Source organism: Haliotis rufescens, unplaced genomic scaffold, assembly GCF_023055435.1.
Source record: "Haliotis rufescens isolate VD_foot unplaced genomic scaffold, xgHalRufe1.0.p SCAF_8, whole genome shotgun sequence".
In the NCBI taxonomy this organism is placed as follows: Eukaryota; Metazoa; Mollusca; class Gastropoda; order Lepetellida; family Haliotidae; genus Haliotis; species Haliotis rufescens.
Genome location: NW_025964372.1, coordinates 41,268,224 through 41,287,394, shown reverse-complemented (window position 1 = coordinate 41,287,394; position 19,171 = coordinate 41,268,224). Strand labels below are relative to the sequence as shown.

The window sequence follows — 19,171 nt, the reverse complement described above, 5'->3', positions numbered from 1 at the left end:
CACCTTTTGAAAAGGTCTTGTCTTTTCAAAGTAGTATTCGTCTTGGCCACTCTTTGCCTGCTATATAGCTTGTCCCCCAAGCTTCTGTATCGAAGGGACGCAAGAAAATCGCTCCATGAATACTTGACCAAGACACTGTTGACTGATAATGGAGACACCCTCCACTGGAACAGACTGTTCATGCTTAGTGGAGACTCGTCAAACTTGAATTCTTCCAACCTCGACAAATTTAATGAAAAAACAAAAACCTACGATTACCAAAAAACAAGAGAACTAAGGACCTCCTCCTGGGGTCACACTGCTGTGAGAACGCTTCAACAAGTACATCGACATATGCCAAACATAGTCATTCCAAGAGGACAGAACAAAAGCCTTGAAGTGCTTTTAAGAAGAGGTGTTATTGAGCCAGCGACTGATCTAGTGACAACTGACACGAAGGTTATCCTCTGGTATTCTCCGACGAGATATCATCCAGTATTATCGAGATTACATCCCTTGCGTGGATGTCCAGAATCCCGATGTCGAGTCACGACAAACAGAGCCTTTTATGAGCAGAGTGAAGCCCTCGTGTTTACAGCACAGCTCTTAGACAAGGCGCCACCAGAGAAACTTGTAAACCAAGTGTGGGTATTACATAATCATGAATCTCCACGATGGTCGAAGAAGGAGATACATTTGTACAACGGACACTGGAGCTCAAGGTTCAACTGGACGATGGACTACAGAGCAGACTCCGATATCAGGGCCCCATACGCAATCTTCCGAACGAATAATGGAAAATTTCGTAAACGCGAACAACCACCAAGAAACTACACACAAATCTGGTCATCGAAGAAGGGAACGGTTGCATGGATGGTTAGCAACTGCAAAACCATTAGTAGAAGAATGGAATATGTTCTGGAACTGAGTAAATATATCCAGGTTGATATATACGGTCGTTGTGGTAATATAAAATGCCCCAGGTCTGATGACGAATCATGTCTAAAACATATTTCGAAGAAATATAAATTCTACCTAGCCTTTGAAAATGCGTTTTGTAAAGACTACATAACGGAGAAGTTTTTCCGTTATTTTAACTCAGATATGATCCTTGTGACCAGGGGTGGTGGTAACTACACTGCCGTTGCGCCCTCAGGAACCTTCATCAACACAGCTGACTTCGTTTCACCTCAGCGCCTTGCACAGCGGTTGGCCGAGCTGGCTGACAGTGAAAGAGACTATGTCAATATTCTACGCCTGAAAGACCTGTATCAGTCCGTTTGGGAGGAGCACCCTATCGTTAGAGATGGACATATTGTATATATGACCTATCACTACGAGGCGATGCCTATGTGTGAACTATGTGACAGATTGTGGCATGTTGACAAGTACAGGACATTCTACACGGATATTGAGAAGTGGTTTGATAAAGGGATTTGTTTTCAACCAAATGATTTATCTTCATAAATAACGTTGCCAAAAGAAGTAACGCTTGCTGTACGGTGTCATATACGGTGTCATTTACTGTATATGCAAATTGTGTGGGCGGAACATGCCTACCCTGCTGTAATCACTGAATTTCAGTGTGTAGATTATTTTATCTTTTAATGATGTAATTCATGTCCCTGTCATTTTTAATGTAAAATGTAAAATACGTCAGGTTGACTCGGGTTCTGCCATTTCCAGAATTTTCCACTATTATCTTCCGAAAAGATTATTGATTAGTTTTTTTTTGTTTTGTTTTTTTGGTTTAACGCCGCACTCAGCAATATTCCAGCTATATGACGGCGGTCTGTAAAATAATTGAGTCTGGACCAGACAATCCAGTGATTGACATCATTGAGCATCGATCCAAGCTATTGATGACATGCATCAACCAAGTCAGCGAGCCTGAACACCCGATCCCGTTAGTCGCCTTTTACGACAAGTATGGGTTACTGAAGATCTATTCTACCCCGGGATCTTCACGGGTCGATTATAGATTAAAAACAGGTAGCAAGATGTATTGTACATATCTTTAAGTTGCTTATTCTGTATTGTATGACATTGGACATATGCTCCTGTACCGCCGCTGGTGGTTTAATTTGTGAGAAATAAACTGAATTGGGTTTGCACCCAACTATGCGCGTGTTTGATAAATTACACAGCGTGATGTGTTCAGAGAGGACATATACATGTATTACATGTTATTTCCGCACCCGGATGTTCAAAATCACAATACAATGCTAGCATCATGGTTTGAGTATGATATCGCACTCAGCGCTGGCGATCGGAACATCGCCATAGGACGTATCCAAAGAGGGGAATCGCAGTCTTCTGTTGCACGCCTCTTCAACGTCCACCACAGCACCATTTGCCGCCTTTGGGACCGATACACACAGTTCAATTCCACTGCAGACCGTCCTAGAACCGTTACCACCCCTGCACAGGATCACTACATTCGACTGTTCCACCAACGTCATCGCAATGCCACAGCTACGGAGACTGCAGGACGCATTCCTGGTTTGAGGAGGATATCGGACCAGACCGTCAGGAACCATCTTCGCGAGGCTGGAGGCTTGCAACAGATCCATCGACAGCGACGCTTGCGTTGGTGCCATACCTTACAGCCTTGGAATTAGAGAACCTGAAGACGAGTGTGGTTTTGCGATAAATCACGAATACTTCTTCACCGGTAAGATGGGAAGACAACGTGTTTATCGTCGTCGAAATGTGCGTTTTGCCCCACATTGTGTACGTGAATTCGACAAATTAGGTGGTGGTAGTGTCATGGTGTTGGGGGCCATATCCTACATCACGAGATCTGACTTGGTTGTGGTTCAGGGAAATTTTACAGCAAATCGCTACATGAACCAAATTCTTCAACCTCACCTTCTTCCAATCACTGATCGCCGGAGGAAGCTGTTTCAACAGGACAATGCTTCACCGCACACAGCTCGTGTCACGGTAGACTGCCTTCATAAAGCCAACATCATCGACTTGCCCTCGCCGTCGAGACCTCCAGATCTCAACTCAATCGAACACTTCTGGGATGAACTCGATCGACGTGTACGTCAACGTCAGAACACGCCGCAGACACTCCCACAACTGGCCAACGCGTTACAAGCAGAATGGCGCAGGACAGAATTCGTACACTTGTCCGGTCAGTGAGTGAGTGAGTATGGTTTTACGCCGCTTTTAGCAATATTCCAGCAATATCACGACGGGGGACACCAGAAATGGGCTTCACACATTGTGCCCATGTCGGGAATCGAACCCGGGTCTTCGGCGTGACGAGCGAACGCTTTAACCACTAGGCTACCCGACCGCCCCTTATCCGGTCAGTGCCGAGGAGATACGAGATATTGAGTTCAGCACAACCTTGTGGCCTTATGTGACATGACAATAAACAGTTTCCAATGCCACTGTACAACGATAACATTAGACTATCGAGTTCCAAAATTTCATATTTGTATCTTTGATATTAAATTAAATATACTATCCAAAAAAAGAAACGCATAGGTGTTACTGATATGTCAAAACGAAAATAATACCTATTGTATTCATATTATCGTCAAAGTATGTATCAATATTGATAAGAGCATCAATTGACACACTTCCGTTTGCAACAAATCGATTTTGTTTGAAAATGTTGACTTTGATGTGATTTTTTGAGAATGAGTAAGAAATGCATCGCCCAACGCAACAAGTGGCATCTTGCACGTTAAAATTGGGCAGGAAAAGCATGCAGTGTTTGGCAATCCAAAGCAAGCTTGCTTTCGGAAATAGGCATTCGTTCAGAAGGTGTTTCCAAGCCAAATGAACATGCCACGTCTTGATGCTGCCACAAGGAACATCGCCATTGGAAGACTGCAGGCTGGAGAGTCCCAATCTTCTGTTGCCCGACGTCTGAATGTTAGCCAAAGCACAATATTACGGCTTGCAGCTCGCTACAACCAAACAGGCACAACAAATGACCGTCCCCGCACTGGAAGACCTAGAGTCACCACAACCGGCCAGGATCGCTACATCCGGGTCCTCCATTTTCGTGACCGTACTGCTACGGGTGAGAGCACTGCAGCCAGGGTGCCAGGACTTAGGAGGATATCAGGCCAGGCAGGGAGAACATGGATTGAGAGCCAGGAGACCCTACGTCGGGAACGTGCTACGTCGTCACCATCGTGCTCATCGTCTCCGTTGGTGTAACAACGTGACTGCCTGGAACCTTCGCAACTGGCGACGCATTTGGTTTAGCGATGAGTCCAGATTCCTGTTGCAGAGACGTGATGGTAGGAACCGGGCCTACAGTGGTGTTCATGAACGTTATACCCCTAACTGCGTGCGTCAAGTGGACAGATTTGATGGAGGGATCGTGATGATGTGGGCGGCTATATCCTACACTGATCGTACCGATCTTTCCAGGGAAACCTGACGGCTGTACGCTACAGAGACACCATCCTGCTACATGTACAACACCTCCTGATAGCCATTGACGTCCAACGTGATATTTTCCAGCAAGACAACGCCCGGCACCACACGGCACGTGTCACAATGACCTTTCTCGCTGCTAACAATGTCAACGTGCTCCCCTGGCCGTCCCGTTCCCCGGATCTTAACCCAATAGCGCACCTGTGGGATGAACTTGATCGCCGTCTCCGTCAGCGTCAACATCAACCACAAACTCTCCAGGCACTAGCTGCATTTCTGCAGGAGGAGTGGCGGAGGCATCCCCAGGCCGTTATCCAGCGTCTCATCCAGTCCATGACAAGGCGTGTGAGAACTGTTATTCGTGCACGTGGTGGGCACAACAGATATTGATACTCCATTCACGTTTGAGAAATATTGTGAATGCCTTACCTCAAGTTATGGACATCATTGTATAAACATTGATCTCTCCTAAACGGATGTAAAATTTCATTTACTCAAGTTCATTTCCCACCAAGTTATTCATGTTTGAATATACAACATTTTCCCAGCAAATACGGGTTCTTTTTTTTTAATAGTATATATCGTCTTTATTGGGTACAATAAATTTACTAAAAGTCTCCCAGTGCGTTTCCTTTTTTGAAGAGTGTAGATATAACGTTCTTGTGAGATGAGAATAAGGGAATTATCATAAGAAGGCTGTTGTTGTTTTTCTGAACTGTTCCCATTTTACATACCACAAGTGGCAATGCATTTTAAAGTTGCTTTCGTGTCACAATATTAACTCAAGTTTTTCTCAATCGGCCTCAAACATAATTCCCGTTGGTCAGTTCGACATCTCAGATAATAAAATAATTATTTCGAGATTTCGTTAGAATGTGAGATATTCAGCCAGACGTTACGCAATGAAAGACGAATCGGTCTCTATCATTAAATTACGCGCACGTGTACCTGTATATCGCACAGGTATTAGTATTCATATTGTTAATAATTTGTATTTTTAATTTTTTTAAATTTTCTTGCCTCTGTTGTACAATACATTTTCAGTCGTTGTCTGTTGACTTTGCAAACGATATTAAGCTGAATTCAACTTGATTTTAATATAGCTGATAATAAGCGAAATTCCACCATGATGCCTATTTACATGCAATAAATAACCGACAATTAAACCGACAGCTCAGCACAAATCGATTTTAACACTTTCGAGTAATTATCATATAGAAGTCACCGCCAGTGCAATCATTTCCGCCTGCTAAACCGCTGTGTGCGTTTGACCATAATGTGAACCAAGCACCGCGCCAGGAAAAGCACCAGACGTCTCAATCGCTTACCTGTCAATATCATTGCAAGGAGAGTACTTACTGGTCCATAAGACTAGTCCATTTATATGGCGCTGTACTCCATGCATAAGCATGCTCTAAGCGCTTAGACATTTATTACCCCGTTCAGTGGATAAATGTGCACTCAACAATCATTCTCAGCTCCCTGGGGAGTATACAACCCAAGCTGCCTGTTACCGAAGCACAGCGTGAAGTACTAATTAAACATTTCAGTAATGTTACACGCCACTATATCAGTTTTATTTGAAACTTGCTTATAATTTTAATCGACTTAAAAAAACTGCATTTTGCCAATACAGAACAATAATATAACAATATATAGCAATTATCCCACTTTACCAACACAGACAAGGAAACACAATGATCAACTTGAAACACTGCATTTTGTACATACATAATAATTATATACGAATATATAGCAGTTATATCCCTTTACCAATGTACACAAAGAAAAACAATTGTGGATATATCATATATACAAAATTGTATATTTTTGGATATATCATCTATCTAAAATTTGGATATATCATTTATCCAAAGCATATAAAAGCTTGTATATATTTTTGCAGTGCTTTTGACACAAATCTGATTGACAAAATTGAGGAAAAACATGGCAAATATGCGGAGCTCGCTTACGGAATATATCGCTGTTGACTGACATCGGGAGAGTACCGGGGTTTGCTGCCTGGAATAGAGCCTTCTGACAATATGGGCAATGAAAAGCGCCACATTATTACCCCGATCAATAGGCCAGTGTGTACTCGAATTTCATTCTCAGCTCCCTGGGAAGTATACAGTCCAACGTGCCTTATGAGGCACCAAAAGGTTAACAGTTACAATACTATTCCACCCTACCAGGCATCCATTCACTACTGGGTCGACAGAGACATTCCGAACAAAATCTCTTGTCCAAGGAGACACCACCACAATTGGTTTTTATTCACAGTAAAACCCCCCATCAGGTTTTTCTTCCAAGTGAACCCCCATATCAGTGGGGGGTTTTCAAAGTGAAACCCCATGTCAGAGTTTTCTTCCAAGTGAACCCCCATATCAGTGGGGTTTTTTCAAAGTGAAACCCCATTGCAGAGTTTTATTTGAAGTGAAACCCCATGTCAGAGTTTTCTTTAAAGTAAAACTCCATATCACAGGTTTACTTTAAAGCAAAACCCTACATCAGGTGTTTATTCAAAGTAAAACCCCATATCAGGTGTTCATTCAAAGTAAAACTTCATTTGTTGTTTCTCTTATTATAGCAATAACTTTCTGTTCAAAGGCAACAGCCCACTGCGAAATTTTAATAATCGACCCCTACATATATGGCATTTTGATTTTGTTACATGCTAGGTGCCCTTACTGTATTGTCTACGGTATGACATACTGACACGCCAATAACCACAATGAGGACGAACCCTCGATCACAGAATAGAGGTATTCGTCCATAGCAATATTCCAGCAATATCACGGCGAAGGACACCAGAAATGGGCTTCACACATTGTACCCATGTCGGGAATCGAACCCGGGGTTTCGGCGTGACGAGCGAACGCTTTAACTACCAGCCTACCCGACCGCCCTGGTAATTGAAACGACACATATCTGTTATGTACAAATTGGGACTAATCATTGATTAGACGACAACATGGTGATACATTTTTTTCAGTTTACTTGAAAATTAGAGCAGGGAGTTGGCCTCCATGTTTTGAGGTTCCCGTCGTGCTCTTCTTGGAATCTGAGAAGGTGAAGGTCACATCAGCAGCAGTAACTGACGTCTTTCCCCCGGACCCCCAGAAACTGTAAGCCCCATTCATGTCTAAGCAGATGGTATAGACAGACTCTGGCTGCAGGGGCACGGATGCAGGAAAGAAAATGTCCGTGACCTGCCCACGACCTTGAAACTTCCGCTTCGCCTTCTGTAATGGTTCGGCCACCACCTTGTTCTTCTGGTCAAACAGCCTGATACTGAGAGTGTACACTTTATCATCATACGGGCCATAGAGCTGACATCCAAGTAGATCTATGTCCTGACTGACAGAGAAGGAGATAGCATGAGTCCCAGACGCTGTCTGGATGTAGTCATCGTAGTGCACCAGTCTCCGCACGTATCTATACCTGGTATCCTCCTCGACTGACTTCCTCTGCTCTAGTTTGAACGGAGAGATGTCTGTGTTTGAGGTGACATTTTTTTCAACCATACGAATTCTCTCAGTGTCTGTTAGAACACCAGAAGGACCTACAACATTCAGAAGGTACTCCAGGGACAGGCTGGTAAACCGAATTTCATACCGCATTTCTCCCAGGAGTCTCCGTCTGTTCTCAGGAGTGTCAACCACACCTTCCTTCTTGCATCTTGCCTTAGTCCATGACAGAGCTGCCTCGAAGATATCTCCTTCCTTCAACTTGAGGGTTTCTGACTTTAGGAACTTCTCCAGGCAATGAGAGCAAATATCCACAAATCCTGGAGATCTGATGACTCTCTTCCCTCCTTCTGTCAGGATCTTGAGGGCCTTCAGTTCCAGGTCCAGCTCCCCGTTACCATGACACCGCTCCAGGATATCACAGGCATTGTCCTCAGACAGGGATGTCTCCAGGAATGTTTGACACAGGTTGAACAATTCATCCGAGTAATATTTCCGAGACGTGTACATTAATCCAATGACAGTTTTACTGGTGATATGAGCCACGTCTGTGTACAGGTATCTATAAAAAAGACGAACACATTAGCTTCGTCACGAAGAAACCTCACTATTGCAGTCAAAAATATCATGTTATGTACATTATCCCTCATCAAACCTCAAACTTTCATAGGGGCCGCCTCCGTGGTCTAGTGGTAGAGCGTCCGCCCGGAGAGCGGAAGGTCCGGGGTTCGATCCCCGACCGCGTCATACCAAAAGACGTTAAAAGAGGGTACTTGTTGTTACCCTGTCTGGCGCTCGGCATTAAGGGGCTAAAACAAGGACTGGTCGGCTCGGAGTCAGTATACTGTGTCTGAGTGGGGTATTCATGTTAAACTGCGGCATGGTATCTCAGTGAGCTAGCACTATAAATCGGCATCAGTCCGGACTAGTACAAGCAGCCACACAAACACATACACGTACATGCACGTCGCTATATAAGTGCAATAATCTTGGACGCGACGTTAAACCCCATTTCACCTCACCTCACCTCAAACTTTCATAGAAATATAGAATACAATGTAAGATTTAGAACTAGATGTCATTTTCGAGTTTCAAGAAATAGCTTATTGGGTGTCTTCAAGCCTTAATTTTTTTGAAGATATTTAATTTACAAACTGGATTAGGGAGACGTAAAAAAGAATGTATTTGAGCAGTTCATACTTTAAAGTAAGGTTCTTACCTCAGAAACTCTCTGAAAACATTCGGCTCGATATCAGGGATAGTTATCTCCCCTTTCTCTGCCGCCAGATGGCCACAGAACATGGCATGAAACACGCAGCATCGGCTGACTAGAATGTAGCGGTGAGCTCCGACCACCTGTTTGTCTGACCCCACACGAAAAGTGACGTCACTAAAATCGCCAGTGTTGAGCATGCGCAGATTGCACTCTGTGATGGTCTTGCCTGACTGCCAGTTGTCCACCAGCAACGACTTTCGTCCCTCGCTCGACATTTTCTAAGCTGGAAGTAAACGATGTAAACTGAGCAAGTAAACAACAGCTACATTTTCGGATAGAAGTACAACAAAAAATAAATACATAAAAATGACAAACTCTTTCCAAAATCACCTCTTGTACCTTCACATGTATTGTACGATTCCGACTACAGTAAAGTACGGTTATAACGAACTCAAAGGGACTACTAGTTTTAGTTCGTTATAACCGTAGTTCGTTATAAGCATATATACAGTATAACAACAGCAAATAGTCGGGACCCAAAAGTAAGTTCGTTATATCCGTCAGTTCGTTATAAGCGTGTTCGTTATAACCGTAGTTTACTGTATATCATGAGCATTTCTTTTTAAATTTTATCAGATAATTATGATACCAGATATTCGCGAAAGGTGAGCATATCCTGCCACACCTGTGACACTTTCACAAACACATGCAAAGGCAAGCAAACACATGCAAAGGCAAGTCAATTATTCACCTGAAAAAGGTATGGAGCGGTATGGAGCGTAATAATTACCAAATTGCATAATGTGTCCAATATTTCAAGTTTGTAAAGGTGATTTGGCCATGTTAAGTCGATATGGACCGACCTAACGCCAATTCAGTTAAGAAATACTACAACTCGCTTGTCGGTACCCGATACCCGATATCCGAAAACAACCCATTCATGTCAACACCAGCCGCCCGTCCATCCACTAGCAGAAAGGAAGAGCGTAACGGTGTAGCCATAAACGACTGACAATCCTTTACACAGGCGTAAAATCTTCAGTTACAGACAATATGTAACAGCTCCGTATCTCCACCAACGCCCACAGATGGTTCAAAACAGCTGGCGAGCGCTCTACCGCCTAGAACGAATCACCAAAGAGTTACTTCCCTTAGTTCAACACGCCAACAAACTTCTTTTGGCATTTGCAGCTGTTTATGGAGTGACGCTTGTTTCTGTGTACCACATGGAACGCAGTGCATATGTGCGACACATGATTTGTTTGTTTGTTTGTTGTTTAACGCCGCACTCAGCAATATACCAGCTGTATAACGGCGGCCCGTAAATATTTGAGTCTGGACCAGACAATCCATAGCCGAGAGTTGCGATGGGGTCCTACCGTCAAGTGTAAGACCTTCCCATGTTGGTTCAATGGCTTGCTCAAAGATAGATCTTCCCATGTTGGTTCAATGGCTTGCTCAAAGATAGATCTTCCCATGTTGGTTCAATGGCTTGCTCAAAGATAGATCTTCCCATGTTGGTTCAATGGCTTGCTCAAAGATAGATCTTCCCATGTTGGTTCAATGGCTTCCTCAAAGATACATCTTCCCATGTTGGTTCAATGGCTTTCTTAAAGATAGATCTTCCCATGTTGGTTCAATGGCTTCCTCAAAGATACATCTTCCCATGTTGGTTCAATGGCTTTCTTAAAGATAGATCTTCCCATGTTGGTTCAATGGCTTGCTCAAAGATAGATCTTCCCATGTTGGTTCAATGGCTTGCTCAAAGATAGATCTTCCCATGTTGGTTCAATGGCTTGCTCAAAGATAGATCTTCCCATGTTGGTTCAATGGCTTGCTCAAAGATAGATCTTCCCATGTTGGTTCAAAACCAAATCCACGCATTTTAGTCATACATGTACTCAATTATGTGTAAGAAAGAAAACTAGGCTGGCTTTCAGTCATTTGAATATGAGTGATAATTTTCATGCCTTTTTTTTATATCTAGACTAGAATTTCTTTCAGCTACAGCTGAAAAACCCAAAAATGTTTATATTTTAAACTATGAGCCTGAATTTTTTTTAAAAAGTGAACACTTTGCAACAATGTCAATTTTGTGGCAGGCAATTTCGTTTTGTACAACAATCTGAAGCATAATTATCTCTTTCAAGAATTTTCGGGTACAATTTATTTATTTCGACATTCGATATTCGATAAAATCCTAGCTACTTTGTGTCGTGAATATGTGTCAGTGCTCTCAGTCATCGGGCTTCCTGTCCAGACACAAATATATACATGCAGTGGTATTATATATAGATTATCCGTGACTCACGCACAGCTGTTTGTGGTAAGATAATTACTTACGGAAGTAAAGTCATCCTGTTTCGGGGAAAACATATCCTGTCATTCACACAATGCTTTTGGTTCCGTGTAATTGTATTGATGCTAACGGCACAAGCGTTTCATCTCATACACCAAGCTACCAAACATCAACACCCGAGGTGACTCCACCCAGCCTCAGGACCGTGTGGGACGGTTGGGTAGCCTAGTGGTTAAGTAGTTTCGCTCGTCACGCCGAAGGCCCGGGTTCGATTCCCACATGGATACAATGTGTGAAGCCCATTTCTGGAGTCCCCTGCCGCGAAATTCTGAAATATTGCTAAAAACGGCGAAAACCCGTACTCACTCGCACACTCAGAAATGTGTTGCCTTGTTTCTTAACGTGTGGCCAAATTGTCTAAGCCAATTCGATTTGCAGAGTTGCGTCCCTTAGGCGTGAGTTTCACTTTATTGGTAAACGTCTAATACCCTCACCACCTCGTGTTTTCCTCCCACGTGAAGCTGACACGCTGTGATACAACTAAACACTGTTTAAAGCGCGTTAAACCCAAGCTCTTTCACTCAAATAGGCTGAAGCATCATAACCTCGAAATCGATCATCTATATATCGTTAAGGACGATATAACAGCATGATCCCGGCAGAAACCTGCCGTCTAATATCCGTACTCCCTTGTCTCGAACTAAGACAACTCGACATATATTCGACGGTCGTCGAGATCACGATGTTTGACACATATATGTCGTCGAAATGTATGTGTGTCCACATTGTACTGGTGAGGAAATACTGTTCCCCCATGCGACATTCGACTCGGACATCTGATTATATTTCAGTATTACCGATTGTATACACTGCACGTCCATGTAGTATTACGACGCCCCTCTGTTGGGTAAATTGTACTGGTGATTATGGACATCAGACACACATGTAAGAGTCCTTACCTTATCCCTGGTGGCCGGCTGTGTTGGAGATATATAGCAACCAAGGAAGGGTGTGACTTTCGCGTTTTTGTTTCCTTGTACATGTAGCGTAATACTACTGGCCGCAGGCTGACATGATTCAGCTTTACTATTGCTGACTACAGCTCGCCGTGATTCAGCTTTACTATTGCTGACCACAGCTCGCCATGATTCAGCTTTACTATTGCTGACTACAGCTCGCCGGGATTCAGCTTTACTATTGCTGACTACAGCTCGCCTTGATTCAGCTTTACTATTGCTGACTACAGCTCGCCGGGATTCAGCTTTACTGTTGCTGACTACAGATCGCCGTGATTCAGCTTCACTATTGCTGACTACAGCTCGCCGTGATTCAGCTGTAATATTGCTGACTACAGGCCGCCGTATTTCAGCTGTAATATTGCTGACTACAGGCCGCCATAACTCAGCTGTAATATTGCTGACTACCGGCCGCCGTGATATAGCTGTAATACTGCTGACTACAGGTCTCCGTGATATAGCTGTAATATTGCTGACAACAGGCCTCCGTGATATAGCTGTAATACTGCTGACAACAGGCCTCCGTGATATAGCTGTAATATTGCTGACAACAGGCCGCCGTGATATAGCTGTTAAAATGGTGACATCAGGCCTCCGTGATGTAGCTGTAATATTGCTGAGTACAGGCCTCCGTGACATAGCTGTAATATTGCTGAAAACAGGCCTCCGTGATATAGCTTGAATATTGCTGACAACAGGCCTCCGTGATATAGCTGTAACATTGCTGACAACAGGCCGCCGTGATATAGCTGTAATATTGCTGACAACAGGCCGCCGTGATATAGCTGTAATATTGCTGACTACAGGCCGCCGTGATATAGCTGTAATATTGCTGACAACAGGCCGCCGTGATATAGTTGTTTGGCATTTTGAAATTTTGTGAAGGAAAGTATTGATGATAAACCAGGAAGTGGAAGGTGTAAACCATAATTTTACACTTGTCAGAGGGGTACACAAAGTACTTGATCTAGACTACCAGTTGTCGGACTTTCATGCTTGTGGAAGCCTCGGTGGCTGAGTGGGTTAGATCGCTGAGTTTCTGTGCTGGCGGTTAGGTGCCTTACTCTGGCAGTGTGGTTTGATAACTCAGCCATTTAACCCTTGTTAACATATGTATCTGTGTTGTCAGCGTTTTGAGTATGCTTTGTTGCGTGGAAGTTAGCGCATGATAAGAATTATTTTTATTATTATCATAACATTCATATTTCAGCGTGATCACCTACACATTTTGGAGAGTTTATCTGTTAGCGCGTCCTGCCCTCGATCAAAGGCTGCCTCCAAACATTACGAACTTGACAAACTCATAGAAACTGTGGAATCAAGGTTAGCGTTGTGTACACATCCTGGCAGCGACCCGCGCGTGATGTTATACCACAGTGGGCAAAACAGATAAATATTTATCAAACAGTGGTATCTTCAATGGGTGAGAAACAGTTATTTTATATGACGAATAATAAGGTACTATTTTCCAACCTCATGCGATATTGACCCATTCCCGTATCGGAAAGCGATGGAAGCTGACATAAAATGTCCCCCGTGCCTCGCGATTTATGCGTGAAGGCAGGTAGCGTTAAAACATGAGATCGTGATCAGAATTGTCTTTCCGAAAACGATCATACATGTGAGATATATGAGAGTTTTTGCTGAACCATGTTTAAATTAATGTTCCCACAACTGTGTATTGTGTCAATGTCCATAAAACTGTATATTGTGTCAATATCTCTACAACTGTATATTCCGTTAATGTCTCTATAGCTGTATATTGCGTTTATGTCCATAAACTGTACATTGCGTTAATGTCCATACAACTTTATATTGTGTTATTGTCCCTGCAACTATATATTGCGTTAATGTCCATACAACTGTATATTGCGTTAATGTCCATACAACTTTATATTGTGTTATTGTCCCTGCAACTGTATATTGCGTTAATGCCCCTACAACTGTATATTGCGTTAATGTCCCTACAATTGTCTATTGCGTTAATGTCCATAAACTGTATATTGCGTTAAAGTCCATAAAACTGTATATTGCGTTAATGTCCATAAAACTGAATATTGCGTTAATGTCTCTACAACTCTATATTGCGTTAATGTCTCTATAGCTGTATATTGCGTTTATGTCCATAAACTGTACATTGCGTTAATGTCCATACAACTTTATATTGTGTTATTGTCCCTGCAACTGTATATTGCGCTAATGTCCATACAACTGTATATTGCGTTAATGTCCCTGCAACTGTATATTGCATTAATGTCTATACAACTGTATATAGCGTTAATGTCCATACATCTGTATATTGCGTTATTGTCCCTACATCTGTATATTGCGTTAATGTCCATACAACTGTCTATTGTGTTATTGTCCCTACATCAGTATATTGCGTTAATGTCCCTGCAATTGTATATTGTGTCAATGTCCATACAACTGTATATTGCGTTAATGTCTCTATAGCTGTATATTGCGTTTATGTCCATAAACTGTATATTGCGTTAATGTCCATACAACTTTATATTGCGTTAATGTCTATACAACTGTATATTGTGTTAATGCCCCTACAACTGTATATTGCGTTAATGTCCCTACAACTGTATATTGCGTTAATGTCCATACAACTGTATATTGCGTTAATGTCCTTACAACTTTATATTGTGTTATTGTCCCTGCAACTGTATACTGCGTTAATGCCCCTACAACTGTATATTGCGTTAATGTCCCTACAACTGTCTATTGTGTTAATGTCCATAAACTGTATATTGCATTAATGTGCCTACAACTGTATATTGCATTAATGTTCATACAGCTGTATATTGCGTTAATGCCCCTACAACTGTATATTGTGTTAATGTCCATACAACTGTATATTGCGTTTATGCCCCTACAGCTGTATATTGCGTTAATGTCCCTACATCTGTATATTGCGTCAATGTCAATACAAATGTATATTGTGTTAATATCCATACAACTGTATATTGCGTCAATGTCTATACAAATTTATATTGTCTTAATGTCCATGCAACTGTATATTGCGTTAATGTCCATAAAAATGTATATTGCGTTAATGTCTCTACATCTGTATATTGTGTTAATGCCCCTACAACTGTATATTGCGTTAATGTCCCTACAACTGTATATTGCGTTAATGTCCATACAACTGTATATTGCGTTAATGTCCTTACAACTTTATATTGTGTTATTGTCCCTGCAACTGTATACTGCGTTAATGCCCCTACAACTGTATATTGCGTTAATGTCCCTACAACTGTCTATTGTGTTAATGTCCATAAACTGTATATTGCATTAATGTGCCTACAACTGTATATTGCATTAATGTTCATACAGCTGTATATTGCGTTAATGCCCCTACAACTGTATATTGTGTTAATGTCCATACAACTGTATATTGCGTTTATGCCCCTACAGCTGTATATTGCGTTAATGTCCCTACATCTGTATATTGCGTCAATGTCAATACAAATGTATATTGTGTTAATATCCATACAACTGTATATTGCGTCAATGTCTATACAACTTTATATTGTGTTAATGTCCATGCAACTGTATATTGCGTTAATGTCCATAAAAATGTATATTGCGTTAATGTCTCTACATCTGTATATTGCGTTAATGTCCCTAAAACTGTATATTGCATTAATGTGCCTACAACTGTATATTGCATTATTGTTCATACAGCTGTATATTGCGTTAATGTCTCTACAACTGTATATTGCGTTAATGTCTCTACAACTGTATATTGCGTTAATGTCCATACAACTGTATATTGCGTTAATGTCCATACAACTGTATATTGCGTTAATGTCCATACAACTGTATATTGCATTAATGTCCATACAACTGTATATTTCGTTAATGTCCATACAACTGTATACTGCGTTAATGTCCCTACAACTGTATATTGCGTTAATGTCCCTACAACTGTATATTGCGTTAATGTCCATACAACTGTATATTGTGTTAATGTCCATACAGCTGTATATTGCGTTAATGTCCATAAAACTGAATATTGCGTTAATGTCCACACAGCTGTACATTGCGTTAATGTCTCTACAACTGTATATTGCGTTATGTCCCTACAACTGTATATTGCGTTAATGTCTATACAACTGTATATTGCGTTAATGTCTGTACAACTGTATATTGCGTTTATCTCCCTACAAATTTATATTGCGTTAATGTCCCTACAACTGTATATTGCGTTATTGTCCCTACAACTGTATATTGCATTAATGTCTATACAACTGTATATAGCGTTAATGTCCATACAACTGTATATTGCGTTAATGTCCCTACAACTGTATATTGCGTTAATGTCCCTACAACTGTATATTGCGTTAATGTCCCTACAACTGTATATTGCGTTATTGTCCCTACAACTGTATATTGCGTTAATATCCATACAACTGTATATTGCGTTATTGTCCCTGCAACTGTATATTGCGTTATTGTCCCTACAACTGTATATTGCGTTATTGTCCATACAACTGTATATTGCGTTAATGTACATACAACTGTATATTGCGTTAATGTCCCTACAACTGTATATTGCGTTAATGTCCATACAACTGTAAACGAAGAGCGTATGCAGTACTTTTAAATCAAATAAATGTTTGATCAAACAAGACAGCGACTTCATTCCATGCTAGCGATCAAAGTAAAGATATAGCACAGTAGTCTGACGTTCTGATTATGCTGGTGGGAAATGATTTTGTAGTTTTTATATGTTTATATATAAATAGTTTGACATTGAGAGGGTGTTAGACATTAATTTTATTTTGATTTTAAATCTGATCAAAATTACAGATTTCTGTGGATAATATAGACAAGAACACATACACGCACGCACGCACGTACTCACACTCACGCACACACACTCACGCACACACTATAAATACTATTGTGCCCATAAGACGAGACTCTATAATGTCAATAATAACTTTACAAATCTATACTTCGATCTTCTATTGCATAATAACTAATGTGCATATATACATATTCAAGTTAAATTATAGGGACCAATAAACGAATCAATCCCAGTTTTAAACCCACGGCGTCAGTGACACTTTTATTAACAGTAAATGCACCCCGTCAAGCCTGGGAATGCTGAAACACTAACTATACACGTCTTCCCTAACACCTGAATATTGAAACCTCGGGGGACACTAGATTCACATTAATCTTGGCATTATGTCCTTACAATTGGCATCTGGCGCCGTATAGTCACTGTATAATAAGCTCAGAGAGAGTCGTGAAGGAAGCAGTATAACGAACGTTATTTAAAGAGGCCCAATGACAAGGAGCGCGCCCTAGTTCCCCGTATATCATAAATAACCACAAACAAAATGACGCTGGTCTGGGTGCGGGGTCGCCCGTTCACACTTACGTCTGTCTTATATGGATTTATTACCTAATGATTCCACGAAGTTGTTCCGTTGACTTGCGTTATTGAGCCGAGCTGGTGTCAAGTTACCTTGTTTACAGTTCCACGCCGCCCTGGGGGTGAGTCACGGGGAACAGGTCCCCTGGGTGCTGTGGTTGTAATTGGCGAAGTGAGGATCAGGTGGTCACAACGACACTCGGTCACCATCGGGAAAAACCGGAGTCGTAGATGCCACAGTCCTCCGAACTCAATGTTCGCTTAACCATTGTACTCTCGGTTTATGTGAGGTCAGATGAGTTGAGGTGTTATGTTGCGTGTGTGTGTTGTGTGTGTTGTGTGTGTGTTGCTGCTTATACTAGTACGGACCCGGAATAACACGAGTTGGTCAAGAATGTTGTGACATCCTTCAGCGCACTAATACAACGCAAGCCCCGCACATTCAATTATCAGTCAGTCATCATAAAGTAGTCCGATATTGGGCGTGGCCTATTTTACGATTCATGGTTAGCCAATCATTATTCATACCTGTGTAAATACCTTTGATATATGTCAGTAGTTATGCCTATGATGTATGCCTGTGATACGAATTTAAGATATATCTCGGATTATGTCTACGAATATGTCTGTGATATGATATGACAATGAATATACCTATTATATATGTGTGTGTGTGTGTGTGTGTCTATGACAAATGTCTGTGACCTGTGTATGATATATGTTTGTCTGTGATGTATGCGTCTTTGATATGTATCTATGACATATGGCTGTGGTTTGTCTATATATTTGTCTATACATTCGTATGTGACATGATTATGTTTATGATATATATCTTTGATTATATAAGTGATATATGTCTCTGATATCATTTCGTCGGAGGTCACGCAGTACACAGCGGAGATTGTTTACGTGACAGAGTGCAACGTGCATCATACCATTCAACCGTGTCAGAGTCTACCCAAGCGTGACGATGCTCTGTCGCGAACGCTGCACAACCCTATCTTCCGTCAGCCATTAAGTACTTTGAAGATAACATCGACAACAACGACCTAAACATCAACGTTGTCCTCGACAACCTCATCACGCACTGAGTTACATAACTCTTTATCGATTCCTGTAGAATGGGGAATCACCTGCTACACCAGGAACGTATTGCCACGGTATTTCTCTTTGTAAAACATGTAGTTCATACCACAATAATGGATGCACTAAATACCATGAATGAAATGGGTGCAATTAGTAAACTTCTCTTTCAGCCTTTACTTTTTGTTTTCCAGATTAAAGTGCATTTTTGAATTTAGCATTATTTTTGACAGTTACCTATCCGAATTAAAACTGATTGATGACTGATAAGTCATTACATTAGCCGACATGAGTGAGTATGGTTTT

At 41.5% G+C, this 19,171-nt stretch overlaps 2 protein-coding genes across 2 annotated transcripts; one reads left to right on the top strand and one right to left on the bottom strand.

The window, feature by feature from the left end:
* LOC124121687 (glycoprotein 3-alpha-L-fucosyltransferase A-like) lies at nt 1–1,743 on the top strand. The gene has a single exon (XM_046484738.2). The coding sequence runs from the start codon at nt 181–183 to the stop codon at nt 1,444–1,446; it is 1,266 nt and encodes a 421-aa protein (XP_046340694.2). The 5' UTR covers nt 1–180; the 3' UTR covers nt 1,447–1,743.
* Nucleotides 1,744–6,087: 4,344 nt separating this feature from the next.
* On the bottom strand, nt 6,088–12,446 carry LOC124121681 (BTB/POZ domain-containing protein 6-like). Its single transcript, XM_046484725.2, has 3 exons — nt 12,331–12,446; nt 9,076–9,355; nt 6,088–8,418 (listed from the first exon to the last, which is right to left on the bottom strand). The coding sequence occupies exons 2-3, from the start codon at nt 9,345–9,347 to the stop codon at nt 7,383–7,385; spliced, it is 1,308 nt and encodes a 435-aa protein (XP_046340681.2). The 5' UTR covers nt 9,348–9,355; nt 12,331–12,446; the 3' UTR covers nt 6,088–7,382.
* Nucleotides 12,447–19,171: the final 6,725 nt, after the last annotated feature.